General features: G+C 37.9%; 1 protein-coding gene across 2 annotated transcripts in view; it reads right to left on the bottom strand.

Annotated features, from left to right (window-relative positions):
- The window catches only part of pum3.S (pumilio RNA binding family member 3 S homeolog), a 30,507-nt gene extending 18,138 nt beyond the window's left edge, over nt 1-12,369 (bottom strand). The window contains exons 1-5 of one of the 2 annotated variants that reach the window (XM_018241610.2): nt 12,212-12,369; nt 9,054-9,151; nt 8,028-8,225; nt 4,267-4,402; nt 2,931-3,006 (exon numbers count right to left, since the gene is read on the bottom strand). In XM_018241610.2, coding sequence (XP_018097099.1) covers nt 2,931-3,006; nt 4,267-4,402; nt 8,028-8,225; nt 9,054-9,141 — 498 coding nt within the window. In that variant the 5' untranslated portion in view covers nt 9,142-9,151; nt 12,212-12,369. 2 annotated transcript variants of the gene reach the window in all.
- Between the last annotated feature and the right edge of the window lie 3,410 nt (nt 12,370-15,779).

The raw sequence follows: 15,779 nt of genomic DNA, 5'->3' as shown, positions 1-15,779 counted from the left end.
TTCTGGCTTATCAGCAGTATGTACCTTTAGTTAGAGCATGCAATATTATTTATACAAGTTGTAAAGTGTGTGTGAAGTATTGCATTTTGGAAAGACATGAGTCCCCATGCATATGTTTAAAGGGTTGTTCACCTTCAAATAAACTTTGACTATGATATAGAGAGTGATATTCTGAGACAATTTGCAACTGTTCATTTTTATTATAGTGTTTTTTGAGTTATTTAGCTTTTTAATTCAACAGCTCTCCAGTTTGCAATTTCAGCAAACTTGTTGCTAGGGTCCAAATTACCCTAACGACCATGGTTTGATTTGAATATGAGACTGGAAAAAAAAAAGGAGAAGACAATAACAAAATATGTAGCCTAACAGAGCATTTGTTTTTCAAATGTTGTCAATGACCCTATTAAAAAGCTGGAAAGAGTCTAGGGATGCACCGAATCCAGGATTGGGCTCAGGTATTAAGCCAGGATTTGGCTTTTTTCGGCATCATTTAGCTAATCATGCTGAAACATGTATATCATGCTGAACAAAGCAAATAATTAAAAAACTATAAAAAAAAAAAAAAAAAGAAAGAAATAATGAAGGCCAAAGCTGTTTAGCATAAGCCATTCTATAACATACTAAGATTTAATTTAAGGGGAAGCACCTCCTTAACAAATACCTTCCTTTTTCATCTCATGGTGACCATGTAGGTATAAGAAAGGACTGATGTTCTATCTTAAAACACCTCAACTATTAGCGATGCACCAAATCCACTATTTTAGGATTCGGTCCTACCAGGCACTTGGATTTGGCTGAATCCACATTCTGCTCTAAAAGATAGAATCCTAGCTTATTCTCAAACTGAATCCTGGATTTGGTGTATCCCTAACAACTATGCTTGCAACTAATGTACACGCCTCATAAAAGAAATATAAATAACCAAGTCTCTGCACCTGCATGTTTGTTTCCAAACAAAAAGGCCCAGTTGCATTAATGAAGTAATACCTAAACTAGACACTCAACCAACCAACCGCTTACTATGCTCCTCTACTGACCAGCTCCTCAACTCTCCTCTCTTCACATGCTCAAATTCAAGACTTTGCAATGGCTGCACCCCTTCTATGGAATTCTCTCCCCCTAGTCTGTCCGACTTTCTCCCAACCTTTCTGCTTTTAAAAGATCTCTTAAAACATTTATTTAGAGAAGCCTACCCTCATTCTGTTTAGCTACCAAATGCAACAACATATGCTACACCTCTCATCTTGCTTATTTCTGATCTTGCCCAATCCACACCTTGTGTATTAACTCCCTCCCCTTTTAGATTGTAAGCTCTTTTGAGCAGGGCCTTCTTCACCTTTTTGTATCTGTTACTGGTCGCAATGTATGTAATTAAGTATGTTCTTTGTATAAATATATTTATTTTACAGCGCTGCCAAAAATATTGGTTCTCTAAAAATATGTTAATAATTTAGAATGTGTTGTGTACAGAATTTGCCTTTCTGCACAAATCTTTAACTTTTTCTGATATTTTAACAGCTGAGCAGGTGTTTGTGCATCCCTGCTTAAAACAATTAACAGAAACGATCAACTGGAACTTAATGCAACTAGCCTTATTTATTAGAGGAATGGGGGCAGTGCAAATCAATAAACTGATTTACTGCTGAACAAAGGCATACTCTCAAGTTTAACCTTTAGTATGCAAAAAGCAGACACAGTGCCTTTAGTTTTATTCATTAGTGGGGACAGGGCAGAAGAAAAATCAAAGGAAAGTAATGGAGATGCATTGTTCAAGTCAGGAAAATCAATGTCGGAACGATTATCACATCACTGGAAGAAGCTAAAAAGTCGAATGTATTGTTCAGAAACATGACGATTTGTCTAGAAATAAGGACTCATTGAGGTACCTGCAAGCTGTATGATGACTGAAATGCAACTCTACTATGCCCACTTTGGAACCAACATTGTGAGGGGTAAACATACACCAGAGCTTGCAGCACTTAGGAAGAAATATTAACATGGCATAAAATGCTACCTCCTGGCTAGTTTCTATGTTAGCACTGTTTTTGTGAAAACACTTTGTCTGTCACATTTTTGTTTTAACAAAGGTTATTTTGTAAACAAATCCAAATCCAGAATTTACAAAACATATTTGATTAATGTTCACAACTGCAAAGTTTTAGTGGTAATCAAAAGCATGTACTTGATGTATCCACTCCCCATAGATTAACAGCTAGCAATGAAATACACTAGTTCAGTATTATTCATCTGTCATTCTTTAATATACCCAAACTAAATAACTAATTTATTTTTAAAACACATTTTCGATCCTTTTTTAGGGGAGAGGTGCACCTAAAACCATGTACATTAAGGTGTCAAAACTATTGATGTTTTAGGGAAAGCATGAATTTTAAGACTTTAATGGGGGAATGTAATATGTTTCAGTAGCGCAAGAAATGTTCGTAAACACCTTTGTGAACGTTAGCGACCATGTTTGCGACATTTGTGACTGACTGAAGACCTCAACGCAAAGTTTTGTGACCAAATTGCTTTTGCGAACATTCATAGTGTATGTAAAAAAATTTCCCAATCACAAACCATTTTTTTTGATAAAATATTTAACAAGATTAAAGAGCAGGTGTTAGAGTTTTGCTCTTTGTGAATTTTATTACATTTCCCCCTTAGTGTACTGTAATATCACACAGTCAAAATAAGCACTCCTTGTGAAACGATTAATACAATCTATAGCTTCAAGCTGTTTTCATGTGCTTAAATTATATATATTACTGAGATGCACATTTAATCATAATATACAATCTAATTAAGCAGACTTCTTCCATGCATTAGCAGGCTGTGATACATTGATTTTAAGTGAGAAAAGCAATCATTCCTGACTATCTAAGTCACATTTAATGTTCTTTCTTCCACCCCAACTATTGGACATTACTCACACTTTTCACATTGCCATGAAGCAGCTTCTCCAGGTCATCCATTAGTTTGGATCTCTTCTTTCCATCACAGTCCTTTCTGAATACCACAAAGAGATAGAAAGCAAAGGAGAATGAATAACTCAATTATACAAGATAAGGCATTTTATATAATGGTTAATTAACACCCAACTAATGTTCCCAGAGCACACGTTTCTCATATATTCTATCATATGTTTCGCTACATAAACCTCAATAGGCATAGCAAATTCCATCCCGCTGAGGTTGCAATCATATTACTTGGTCCTAGCAGGTCTAAACACACACATGCAGAGAATACTTCTGATTCTTAACTAATGTCACTGTTCTAAGCTTACACGTGCAAGTGATTAAAACAATATGAAAATATACAATCCAATACAACATTGGCAGAGAACATAAGGATCTACCCTAACTCTAATCTGACTGGTCTCTTCCTGAAGTAGAAACAAACAATGTTGTTTTGAAAGACTGACATGTTTTTCTGCTAAATGATTTTCAGCAAGACTGGTCCCATATAAATGATTTGCCAGTCCTAAACTGTTTTGTGAAACTCTTCTGAAACTTGAGGAAGGCTTTTCTTTTCTTCAACGCTGCAAGTCAGACAAAAATGAACCAAAAAGTAACGAATACACTTCATGGTAAAAGTTGGACAGCACGGTCACAAAGAATGTTATGCTTAAAGGGGAAGGAAACCTAGTCGGCGCAAACCCAACACCCCCCCTCCCGTTTGTTGCCCACCCTCCCTCCTCCCCCCTGGCCTACCCGTCCCCCTGGGCAAATGCCCCTAACTTGTTACTTACCCTTCTGCGCAGGTCCAGTCCAGGGAGTTCACAGACGACATCTTCTTCCACGCAATCTTCTTCCTGCTTTGAACGGCGCATGCGCAGTAGGATCATTTGCCGGTACGATCTACTGCGCATGCCTTTTGGCGCATGCGCAGTAGATCCGTACCGGCGAAATAATCCTACTGCACATGCGCCAAAACGCCGTTCACAGCAGGAAGAAGATCGCATGGAAGAAGATGTCGTCTGTGAACTCCCTGGACTGGACCTGCGCAGAAGGGTAAGTAACAAGTTAGGGGCATTTGCCCAGCGGGACGGGTAGGCCAGGGGGAGGAGGGAGGGTGGGCAACACACGGGAGGGGGGGGTGTTGGGTTTGCGCCGACTAGGTTTCCTTCCCCTTTAAAGATTCACCTGTCCTACAAAAGCATTCATCAAACAAATACTTATTGATTTGACTAATTATACACTTATAAATTACAGGTGTATTAACACTATTGGGTAACAATGGAGCATTCAAATAATACTTGCCAGTTACCTTCTTATAGTCTCCCAAATATGCTTGGATTTTGTCATAATATCATAGTTGTCCTTTTCATTTTGTTGTCTGGTCTGTTTTAGTTCTCTCTTTTTCTTTTTGAAGTCATCCCACTTCGGTTTCTTAGCTTCTGAGCCTGTGACAAAGACCAGGATTACCTGTATGATTAATGTGGACTTACAACACATTGTAATGGATGAAATGTGATATGACCATAAATGGATATGAGGCAAAAATATATAAATAATAAGTAAACATTGCAAATAAATGTACAAAGAATGAAAATTCAAACAAGAAGTATAAACGCAACTTGTAATGTAAATATCTGATTTGCTACTAAATAAACTACACAAGGCACACAAACCCATATTTCAGTTTTAATAAGCTTTTCACAGACACCCTTAAACCAAATAAAGACTGACATTTTGGTTTTGTGTACTAAATGTCTTAAATAGATGGATTGTGAGTTTTATGGATCTAACATATTCTGTAAATATGGTAAGCATTATTTAATTCATGCATTACATTTATTATGATGACGTATAGAAACCGATGAAATTACCACATTTGATTTGCACTATAGATTGAGTTACTGACTTATTCTCCATGTCCATAGTCTTCTAGTGTCCCCTTTATGACAGATGTTTATGAAGGCCATGACTATGAGTGCCACAGAGGGGATGTGAACAACTTTACACTATGGGTTTGACAAAAGTAAGCAGTCAGAGCAGCATATTTATAAGTTATTTTTAACAGGCTGCTGGGAGGCTGACAGCATTGCTATTCAAACTGTGTCGCTTAGTTAGAATGCATTTCAAATCAGTGCTGAACAGGGAGGAAAAAGCAGCCCTGGCAAAAGTATCAAAGCAGCCCATGGATTCACATGCATGATAAATATTTTCAAACCCAAGGTTAACTAGAACTACTGTTTATTAATAAATAGAGCGCTATTTCCTGGACCAAGCAGGGGTCCATTAGCATAGAATCCCCAGCATTATTATACACCCTATGTGCTGAAACTGGCTCTTGCAACAAGTATCTCATCCCGGTTTCTAGCATGGCTATTCTTTTAATTTCATTAGTGGCTCTATAATAATGTATATTCCCTCAGTCACTCTTATAAAAACCAGCATTTGTTTCAACCACATAAACTAGCCTGTCTCTAAAGTTTGGCCCCAGTTCCATGCCTGTATAATTTTGTAGGTTCAAATGTAGGTTGACAATCAACATAGGGGCTACCAAATGGCCAATCACAGTTCTTATTTGGCACCCCAAGTGCTAGTGTTGCTCCCCAACTTTTTTTTACATCTGAATGTTGCTCACAGGTTCAAAAGGTTGGGGATCCCTGCCATACAGCATGGACCCCAAAAATAATGCATATAGTCTGCTTTTATCCAATTGGGTACTAAGGCTAAGAAGCAGGCAAAGCTGCACTGCTTGTTGGATCTTAGATAGGTAAGGGGTGGGATTAGCCCTATTGCGTGGAGATTGGGTAGATAGCAGAGTACCTGGTCCCGCCCCGTAGCACCTGCATGTGCACTAACAAATACAGGCAGCGGCTTAGCTGTGGGTGTCTGTAACAGACAGCTCATTTACATTTCTAAAACTAGTGGCTCATTTACATATCGAAGACTGGCCTCATTTTCAGGTGAGCGGCCAATTTCCATTTTAAAGCAAACAGCCCATCAGGCATTTGCCCGAACCCACAGATGGCCAGTCCGGGCCTGTTTCAAATGCTTTGAGCAGTCAAACAACATTCTGTTTTATTGTGTGTTAAATTTAGGGGCTCAAACAGTAAACTAGTGAAAGTGGATATCAACTTCATTCAAACCATTGCAACAGGTGGATGGGTCAGGGTCTTCCTAAACCTTCCCTTGGGTTACTATCCACTGGTTTCGGTACCCGGCAAGGGGTCCAACTCCCAATAGGCACAATATAATTAAGACTCATTATCCTCAGGTGGCACCCTCGCTTATGGTATAGAGGAAGGGATTACCACACTGGTAAGCACACACAGTATTCACTCTTGATCAAGTAAACTTTGGGCGCCAGTGGTTCTTTAAAACAGCAGAACATTTATTGAACTGATGGTACACTTCTCAATACTCAGTCACATATTCAAGATGTATGCTCAGATGGTACACTCCATGAAGCAAGTAGTGGCAGCAGGTCATTTATAAACAATATGTTACTCACAGAAATTGTCTGATCCTTTGTTAGTCAGCTTTGTTAATTGAGCCGTCTTTCCTGCCTTTGGTGCACATTCCCCATTGAAGGCAACCTCACAGCTGGTTTTACACTCCAAGTATCTCTCTATCCCTGAGCTTAACCACTTGAGTCTCTAACCTGGCAGCAATATTACCACAGGGTGCTAACCTTTCACTAAATCCTCGTTGGACCCTTGGCTGCTCACTAAGTTTCCTGAACTTATCAGTCCCTCCTATAGTGACCTATTACATTTTCTGACCTGACACTTGCTTCACGTATACTGAGGCCTTCCTCTACCTCAGGCCGAGGCAGCACACCCCACTTCCAATGGGTGCACTGGACAGAGACAGAACACATAGCAACATCCCTTTTTATAACCTCTGGGGAACTACTCCCCCTCCCCTATGGGAAAAGTACCCAGGCTAGCTGGCTTACACTTTCACTGGGACATGAAAAACTTTTACCCTTTTCTATAATGACATCTACTGGCCAGTCACTGAACTGCCAACAGAACACGTTACATAGGAAAAATGAAACCAAACAACATAAAGGTTAGCAAAACCTTTACCCTCCTACCATCAATCATGGTGCTCACTTTTAACTAACTCCACAAATAACATAAAATCCAGTTACTTAAGATGTATGCCTGCACTCTTCTATATGTCAGGAAAGCAGTGTGACCACCAGAGTGTATATTTCCACGGTCACTTTTTTGCCATGGAGTACCATATAAAAGTAAGTGTAGCTATAAAATGGTTTTGTGACTTTCTTCAAATGTGAAAAACAGATGTTGAAATAGGTGGTAGACACTTACAAACCAGCCTTGTTTTTTCATAAAGCGTTTAACACATATTTCTAAAAATACACGTTCAATTGCCTAAATTGGTCCCATTCTCTTCAATGAGTCATGTCAAGTAAGAGAAGTTATAAAATACTGGCAACATTTTAGATCTTATTCTTATCCAGAATAAATGACACACCTTTATAAATATGCAGAACTGGCTCTTTATAATCAAATTAACTGCAACCAGGAAACATGTCATTAAATTAAAAGTAAGCTGTAAAACAACATTTTATAAATACACCAACTCATTCACATCTTTTTAACTGTAAGCTTTATAAACATGGACTCATATGGAAAAGGAAATGCCAGACAGGATCCAAAATGTTGCTGCTGTTGCCCTTAACATGCCAGTAACAGCATTTACATTTTTTTGGGGAGTGCTTTCTGATAGATGTACATTGTAAATAGAAGAGGCATCGCTTTAGACATTAAAAGAAAATACAGTCCATTATAACCATGCTGATCTCAAAAAGCCCATCGCTGCATATTCCAGTAATAAAATGTGCAGCATATAGCAACAAGATAAGTTTGGTATAATTAAATTGAAATGTCTCATTTTAAACAATATAAAAAAATATTCCTTACTGCCATTAAAATAGCTCTCCCAGAAAATCCCTGTATAATTGTCTAAACATCTGCCCTGATTATTATGTTTGTATTATCAGATAAAATTAAAAGTTGCTTTGGCTAGATATAACCAGCGACTTACCACCATCCTGGTCCTCTGTTTGATGCTTTCTCTTTTTTGTGAAGCCACCTCCCTGCTTAGGATTCTTAGCAGCAAATTGCTTCACCCCTGCTTTGCCTCCTGGTCTGTCTGATTTCTTTCCACCCTTCTCAAACTTGTTAGATTTGGCATTTCCCCTGGGACTCTGCCCTGTACTTTTATTGTGCTGTTTTCCAGAACCTGGTGATTTAAAAACAGTAAATATGAGCCACAAACATATGCTATTTATAAGAACGGTATAATTAAGATTTATTTTTTTTTAAAAGGCCATTATAAGCCAAAAGTTTTGATCATAAAATAATTACCTTGACTAGTAACATGTATTAGATAAGCACAATTAAGGTCAGGACTTAATAACTAATAATAGCTTACTTGTATACACTAAACTGGTGATTGTTTTTTCAAGGCCTGTTGAGTTTTATAATTTTTTGCTATATATTATACTAAGGGGGTTATTTATCAAAGGTCGCATTTCAAAGTTATGTGAATTTTTTTAACTCTAATAAAATTGGATGTACTCACAAATGGAATGGGAGATTATTTAAGAAATAACTCGAATTTCTAACATTCGATCGAATAGGAATAATCCCATGACTTCTACATGAATTCAGCAGGTTTTAGGTAGCGAAGTATTGTAAGTATTAGAACTATTTCCAGGGTTGAGGTGTAATAAATCTCACATTCAAATTCAAGTCGGTGGTTTTAAATTGTGAATTTTGACCAAAAAAAGTAAATTTGCCCCATGATGTGATTTCATAAGACATCCCCAATGTGGACTTTTCATTTTGCTTTTTTTGTTGCATTGTCTGGGTGACTTTCACAGAGAGCCAGAGGCCCATGCCCCAGACCTCCAGTAACTGACATTTTTAATTTAAAAAACAAAAACAAAACAGCATTCAATTTTATTGATGCCATAAAAAATAAAATTGCATTCAAAAACATTCTCACTTATAAACCATCTCTTACAACATTCTCTGACTATGAAGGACCTAGGCAACATTTTTATACCTTTGATTTTCCTTAATTTTGGGCTTTCTGTGGTTTTCTTCTGAAAAGATTTCTCCTTCTTCAACTGTTTGGTTCCCTTTGACTCCATCCTTGAAAATCTAAAAAATAACATTTACAAAAAGAGTTTATGTTTTAAGTACAATAAACATGCATCCACAGAACATTTCAAAGCTTATCCTTTCGGATTCTTGCAGTCAGTGCTGAATATCTGCAATATTACCACAGCCAGGCCAATTTGGAATTAACTGGTTGCATTGCTGGTGCATTCAGCGAACTCATAACACCAGTTGCACCTAGTTGATTTAAAGCTGCAGATTACACAGTACAATTACCAGACCCAGTGAAACACTACATTAAACCCAAATAGAAAAATAAATTGCATGGTAAAGTTCAGCTAAACCAAAGTTTAATTCACACTATGCCTTATCCTAGATATCAAAAAGAAAATCATTTATTCAATATTTAAAATATCTATAGAAATAAGTCAAATCAACTGGACTTGCTGTGTTTTTCTTCAAGAAAAACACAGCAAATCCAGTTGATTTGACCTATTTCTATAGATATACCATGACCTGGATGAATGAGAACTTTCAATATAAACAAACATTCAATATTTAAAGTTTTTATTTTTTTATTAATTTGCAAAAATATGCTAAATATACTAAAGTGTATATAGCTGGCATGTCTCAAACTGTTTTGCAGTGTGTTGCTACAGTATATGTTGATGCTGATTTTACTTTTTATAATTCACAAAAGCCATGAGAACTTTGTAATATGTACAAATTTACGTACGGCTTAGTGATGTCATTTGTGTCAGAAAAGCACTAGAAGTTATTCAGAAAAAATACTTTACCCCTACAAATATATGAATACATTAGAAACACCAAAACAATATATTGGGATATGGCCTGAATTCAGAATCCTTTGGGAAAAAAATATTATATTCGTTTGGTAAGATTCTTTAATATGCCACTTAAAGGGGTTGTTCACCTTTGAGATAACTTTTAGTATGACGTAGCCGTAGAGAGTGATATTCTGAGACAATTTGCAATTTGTTTTAATTTTTTATTATTGAAGGTTTTTGAGTTATTTAGCTTTTTATTCAGCAGCTCTTCAATTTGCCTTTTAGGAAATCAGGTAACTAGGGCCCAAATTACCCTAGCAACCATGCATTGATTTGAATAAGAGACTGGAATATGAATATGAGAGGTTCTGAATAGAAGGATCAGTAATAAAATAGTAGCAATAGCAATACATTTGTAGCCTTACACAGCATTTGCTTTTTAGAAGTGACGCCCATTTGAAAGTGGCAAAGAATCAGAAGAAAAAAAACAAATAACTATAAAAAATAAATAATGAAAACCAATTCAAAAGTTGCTTAGTATTGGTCATTAATGTTTATCAAATTTTAACTGAATATGTAATATTAATTGTATTACTGTATTAAGCTTACTGGTCACTTAGCAAAATCATTAATGTTTGAAAAAGCAATAACTCCTTAGGAAGAGGTTCAACTGTTTACTATGATTTTGCCGCTTCATATTAAAGCAATGCCTTTTGTGTAAGTGGCGTTTTATTCAAATATGGTAATGTACAGAAAATGGAGTATGCAGCACCTTCCACCCAATAGGAAAGCACAAAAATGGTGTGCAGGGTCAAAGGTTAATAGTAAATGTTCAAAGGAGAGAAAAGAATGACCCCCAAATTGCACCACCCCATTTATAATTCAGTGAGTCCCATGACAGGAGGTAAAACTTAACCTTTATTTGTTTTAGTTAAAATAAACCAAAGGTGAAAAATCACGAACGATTAAAATTACGAAAAGGAGGAGCGCATTATTTGCTGCATTCAGTAGTCTACTCCCGATGCTTTGAAGATAGATCGTATTCAACCTGATAAGATCATATAAATCGCATCATTAGCGGGATAAGCTACATAAAGTTCTATAAATGGTGGCAAAAGGCAACAGTAGTGGTGCTCAATTCCCCAAAGGGTTAATACACTAGTAAGTGCCAAAATTATTCATCAGATCGAAATGGACTGTGGGCAATATTGCTATCAGTCCCAAACAGTAGCCGAAAACCCCTTTATGTGACAGAAAATGTAGAGAACAGAAGTCTGTCTTGAAGGGTTAAGTGATCGGCGTTCCAAAAATGCAACCACTAAGGTGCCATTAAGCTACCCACCCTTGGTGCACCCCCAATGATACTGACGGGTCCGTGGTAAGGCAAGTTACGACGCAAAGAACTAAAGTTACAGCTAGTGAACTACCTGCCTAATCGAGCTAAAATTACTGAGAGGCGCCTAATCTCAGTAATTTTAGCTCGATTAGGCAGGTAGTTCACTAGCTGTAACTTTAGTTCTTTGCGTCGTAACTTGCCTTACCACGGACCCGTCAGTATCATTGGGGGTGCACCAAGGGTGGGTAGCTTAATGGCACCTTAGTGGTTGCATTTTTGGAACGCCGATCACTTAACCCTTCAAGACAGACTTCTGTTCTCTACATTTTCTGTCACATAAAGGGGTTTTCGGCTACTGTTTGGGACTGATAGCAATATTGCCCACAGTCCATTTCGATCTGATGAATAATTTTGGCACTTACTAGTGTATTAACCCTTTGGGGAATTGAGCACCACTACTGTTGCCTTTTGCCACCATTTATAGAACTTTATGTAGCTTATCCCGCTAATGATGCGATTTATATGATCTTATCAGGTTGAATACGATCTATCTTCAAAGCATCGGGAGTAGACTACTGAATGCAGCAAATAATGCGCTCCTCCTTTTCGTAATTTTAATCGTTCGTGATTTTTCACCTTTGGTTTATTTTAACTAAAACAAATAAAGGTTAAGTTTTACCTCCTGTCATGGGACTCACTGAATTATAAATGGGGTGGTGCAATTTGGGGGTCATTCTTTTCTCTCCTTTGAACGTTTTGTTCAAATACAAATACACACAAATAAGCAAAGCGTGATTTGAAAAAACGGTCTGGTTTAGTACATAAATATCCGGCATTCACTTTAACCCTGGGCTACCGAATGGAACACATCTCGTGATCGGGGACAGACGCTTACTATAAACAATCAGCTTTCGCCTTTGCATATTATGATGCAGTAATCAGCACGCTACAGTATAAACGATATAGTCTATTACTTACCAGAGACCCGAGTCCCACTAAGTAAAATAAGACCAACGGATACACGTGGAGTGATAGGGCTGGATTGCTGTCACGCCTGCGCAGTACACCCTGCTCTACGGCAAAGCTGAAAACGCCGCTAGTGGAGAATGTGTTTACGCCGTTTGGGACTGGGAATAAAGCTGGTTGAAAGAGGAGACAGAATGCGACCGACATTTTTAGTACTGGCAATCCGCTGTGTCGTCCCAGTCTGTGACCTCATTAAAACGCGCCACAGGTTTGCCACCTTATCGGTAGGGCTAGAGAGGCTAGCGAAATCAGTGTGGCGGCCTTACTAAATTAAAACAGTTTAAAAATTCGGCTGGGGTACCAGTATACTGCTGCACTCTTTTATGAATTTTACTGCTATTTATTTTTCTGTAGCACTTATTTTGCACTTGGATTCAGTGCACCGGCCTCCTGGTTCAAAGCAAGGATCTAAGTGAGGGAGAGGGAGTATTCGGGCCCTGCACCGTGGGCCTACGAGGGCGCACCCTGACGTTAGGACGTCTTTGGAGGCCCACTGGTTTTCTGCCCCTGTTAAGCCTTTTGACTGGAGGGGAATGGACAAAAGGACCTCTTTACCTTGTGGTGATGGGGATCTGACGACCCTTGGCCCCTCTGTGAGGGGCTGATGATAAAGGGAAGAATGCTCTTGTGCCTTTTAGCCAGGGACCCAGGAATTATTATGGACTTAGTCTTTTTAAGGCTAAAGGTGTCCATAGACGTAGAGATCGCCAAACAAGCGGATCTCTGGTAGATATATGCCCACTAGGGTTGCCACCTGGCCGGTAAAAATTATGCTTGATGCCAATGTTATTAATTGGAAAAAACGTCAAGAATATAGGAAGGCCGTTTTTTTTTTCAGGAAAAGTTGGCAACCCTAATGCCCGCATTGAAGTGGACGATATCGGGCTGATACGATCTGGGGCCCAACGATCGGATCATAATGCAGGAGAACGGGCGGTCGTATCACGGGAATGCATACACGCAGGGGTGTGGCCGCAATCCGACAGGATTTTTTTAACCTGCCCAATCGAGATCTGACGACTTTCGGCCACATATCGATTGGGAAAGCCCGTCGGTTGGCCCCACACACGGGCCAATAAGCTCTAAATAAGCTTCTTAATTCTCACCCAGTGCAAAAAAAAGTGCAAAATGGTGCATGACTTAGGGCAGGAGTGCCCATGCTTTACTAATGTGAGGTCTACTTTTAGGGATGTTGTCCCATTAAGATCTACATCCATAAAAGCATTGTTAGCATTCTGTTCCATGGAAAATATTACTTAAATATTATATTGATTTATGAGAGACTTTAAATTGCTATATTTAACAAACAACTATATCTGAATGAAACAGGAGGGTGATTTAGACAAGCTGTTTGTTGACAGTGTCTTGAGATCTACTGATCACCAGCTAAAGGTCTACTGGTAGATCCCGATCTACCTGACTTAGGGGTATATTTATCAAAGAGTGAAGTTAGAGGTCACCACTCCATTCATTTCTATGGGATTTTTAAAAGAGTATTTATCAATGGGTGAAAATGAAAGTTCATCCTTTGATAAAGACGCCTTTCAAAATCCCATAGAAACGAATGGAGAGTGGAGGAATTCCACTCTTGAGGAGTGTGGCAACCTCTAATTTCACTTTTTGATAAATATACCCCTAAGTCATGCACCATTTTCCACTTTTTTTTGCACCTGATGAGAATTTAGAAAAAAGAATTACTAGCTTCATATTGCTGAACTGTAACTCAGCCTAATTAGTAACATTGCGCAGCAGAAGGCCTAGTGTATCAGAACTAGAGCAAATAAATCCAGATTACATTTTTTTTTACATCTTGCACAGAACTCATTTATAAAAACTGAGCAACTTTTCACCTGAGGAGTAACCACAGCAATCAAAGACTGGCTTTTGACAGGCATCTGAAGATTGAGCAATGAAAGCAAACATTGGATTGGTTGCCATGGTTTACTGCCCAGATGAATATTTGCCCAGTGTTTATAAATGAGCCCCTTGTCCCTTCAAGTTGCAGCCTGTGAATCAGTGCAGCAGAATTCGTGCCTCACTCACATTTTGCATCCAATTCATCAAGATGCACACCTGCAATTACATTTGTTTTGATGCATGGGGTGCAAGTTAGCACTTGCCTTGAATGACAATGGAATTTCTTTTGAAAAAAAACACTGCACTGTGTGTAATAACATGGTGTAGGTAACAATTGTGTCCAAAATTGCACATTGCAAGACTGCACAACGTACGTTTCGCTAAACAGCTTTGTCAAGGCGGAAACAAATCCCCAGTAATCCTCTTCTGCTCAAATTGATTCTTTTTTGTAAATTCGGTCTACATTTAATAGCCTGGTTTTGCTTTTTTTCAACGGAAGTGGGGGCAAGAATTTTTGGGTCAAATCCTTTACTACTCTATACAAACTCTGATAATCTTCTTTCCATTCTAAGGGGCCGACGGTTTGTGGCTTTTTAGGGTTACTTAGCCTCTTTAAAACATCTAGGGCAAGTTAAATACCAAGGCCACAGCCCCGGTTACCCTGTCCTGCCTTATCTTTGTGGTGTCCCAGGCTCTAGAAAAAAATCAGGTAGCTAGATTACGGGACAACTCCACCATCTATTTTTTCCAATTTCTATTATCTAATTTTATGGATTGTGACTACATTTTTTAACCCACTACCATGTTTGGTCATTTTTAACTATTTTTTAATTAACCAATCAATTTTTCAGGTTTAATACTTTAAATTATTGCACCACACTTTATTTAAATAATTAATTTTTTGTCTATCTATGGATGAATTTAAGGAGTAATAAATATTAACTCACAGATGAATTGAATTAATTCGGTTTTTCAATTTCAAAGTATTTAGGAAAAGTTAATGTTATTATAACGGCACTAGCATTTAAATCCCCTTTTTTTAGTACATTTTCTAACGAATTATTGTTATTAAATAAGTAGGGTGCATCATCATTAGAATTTTCCTGTCAACTTTAGAATCATAACTATTGGTGGGGTTTCTTTTTCCTTTCCTTTTATAACATTCAAACAGGATCAATGGTGCTAAGATTTGTGACTGGCAGTGCAAAAGAGTTGGAGGAAGTTTTATTATGGCCAAAAACATTGCACTTTGCAATGCTTTGTCAATGACTTTCCTAAATATAGGGTTGTAATATCCTAAATAGCCACAAGGTGTCATTACATAAAACATTCTTTCAATGCATGACTATATAAACACCATAAAAAGGGCATATTACACTTGCCAGCACACTGTACACATTAAACCTGCAGTGTCCCTGGCTCCAATCTACTGCCACTTTTACTCTGAACAATTAGCATGCAAGATAGTTTTCTTCCTTCTCTCCCTGTTCTTTTTTCCCTTCATCTGTCAGTTCAGTTACTTGTTAAAAAGCATAATGTTAACTTGGACCAATAAAAAACAAATGCATACAAATATGTTTTAAATGATCTGTGTTAATTGGTGTCTATTAATGTAATGGTACCTTGTGATTGGCCCAAGTAAGGAAATATCCTTACTATACTT

This window comes from Xenopus laevis, chromosome 1S (genome assembly GCF_017654675.1).
Source record: "Xenopus laevis strain J_2021 chromosome 1S, Xenopus_laevis_v10.1, whole genome shotgun sequence".
In the NCBI taxonomy this organism is placed as follows: domain Eukaryota; kingdom Metazoa; phylum Chordata; class Amphibia; order Anura; family Pipidae; genus Xenopus; species Xenopus laevis.
This window is presented reverse-complemented; position numbering and strand designations above follow the sequence as displayed.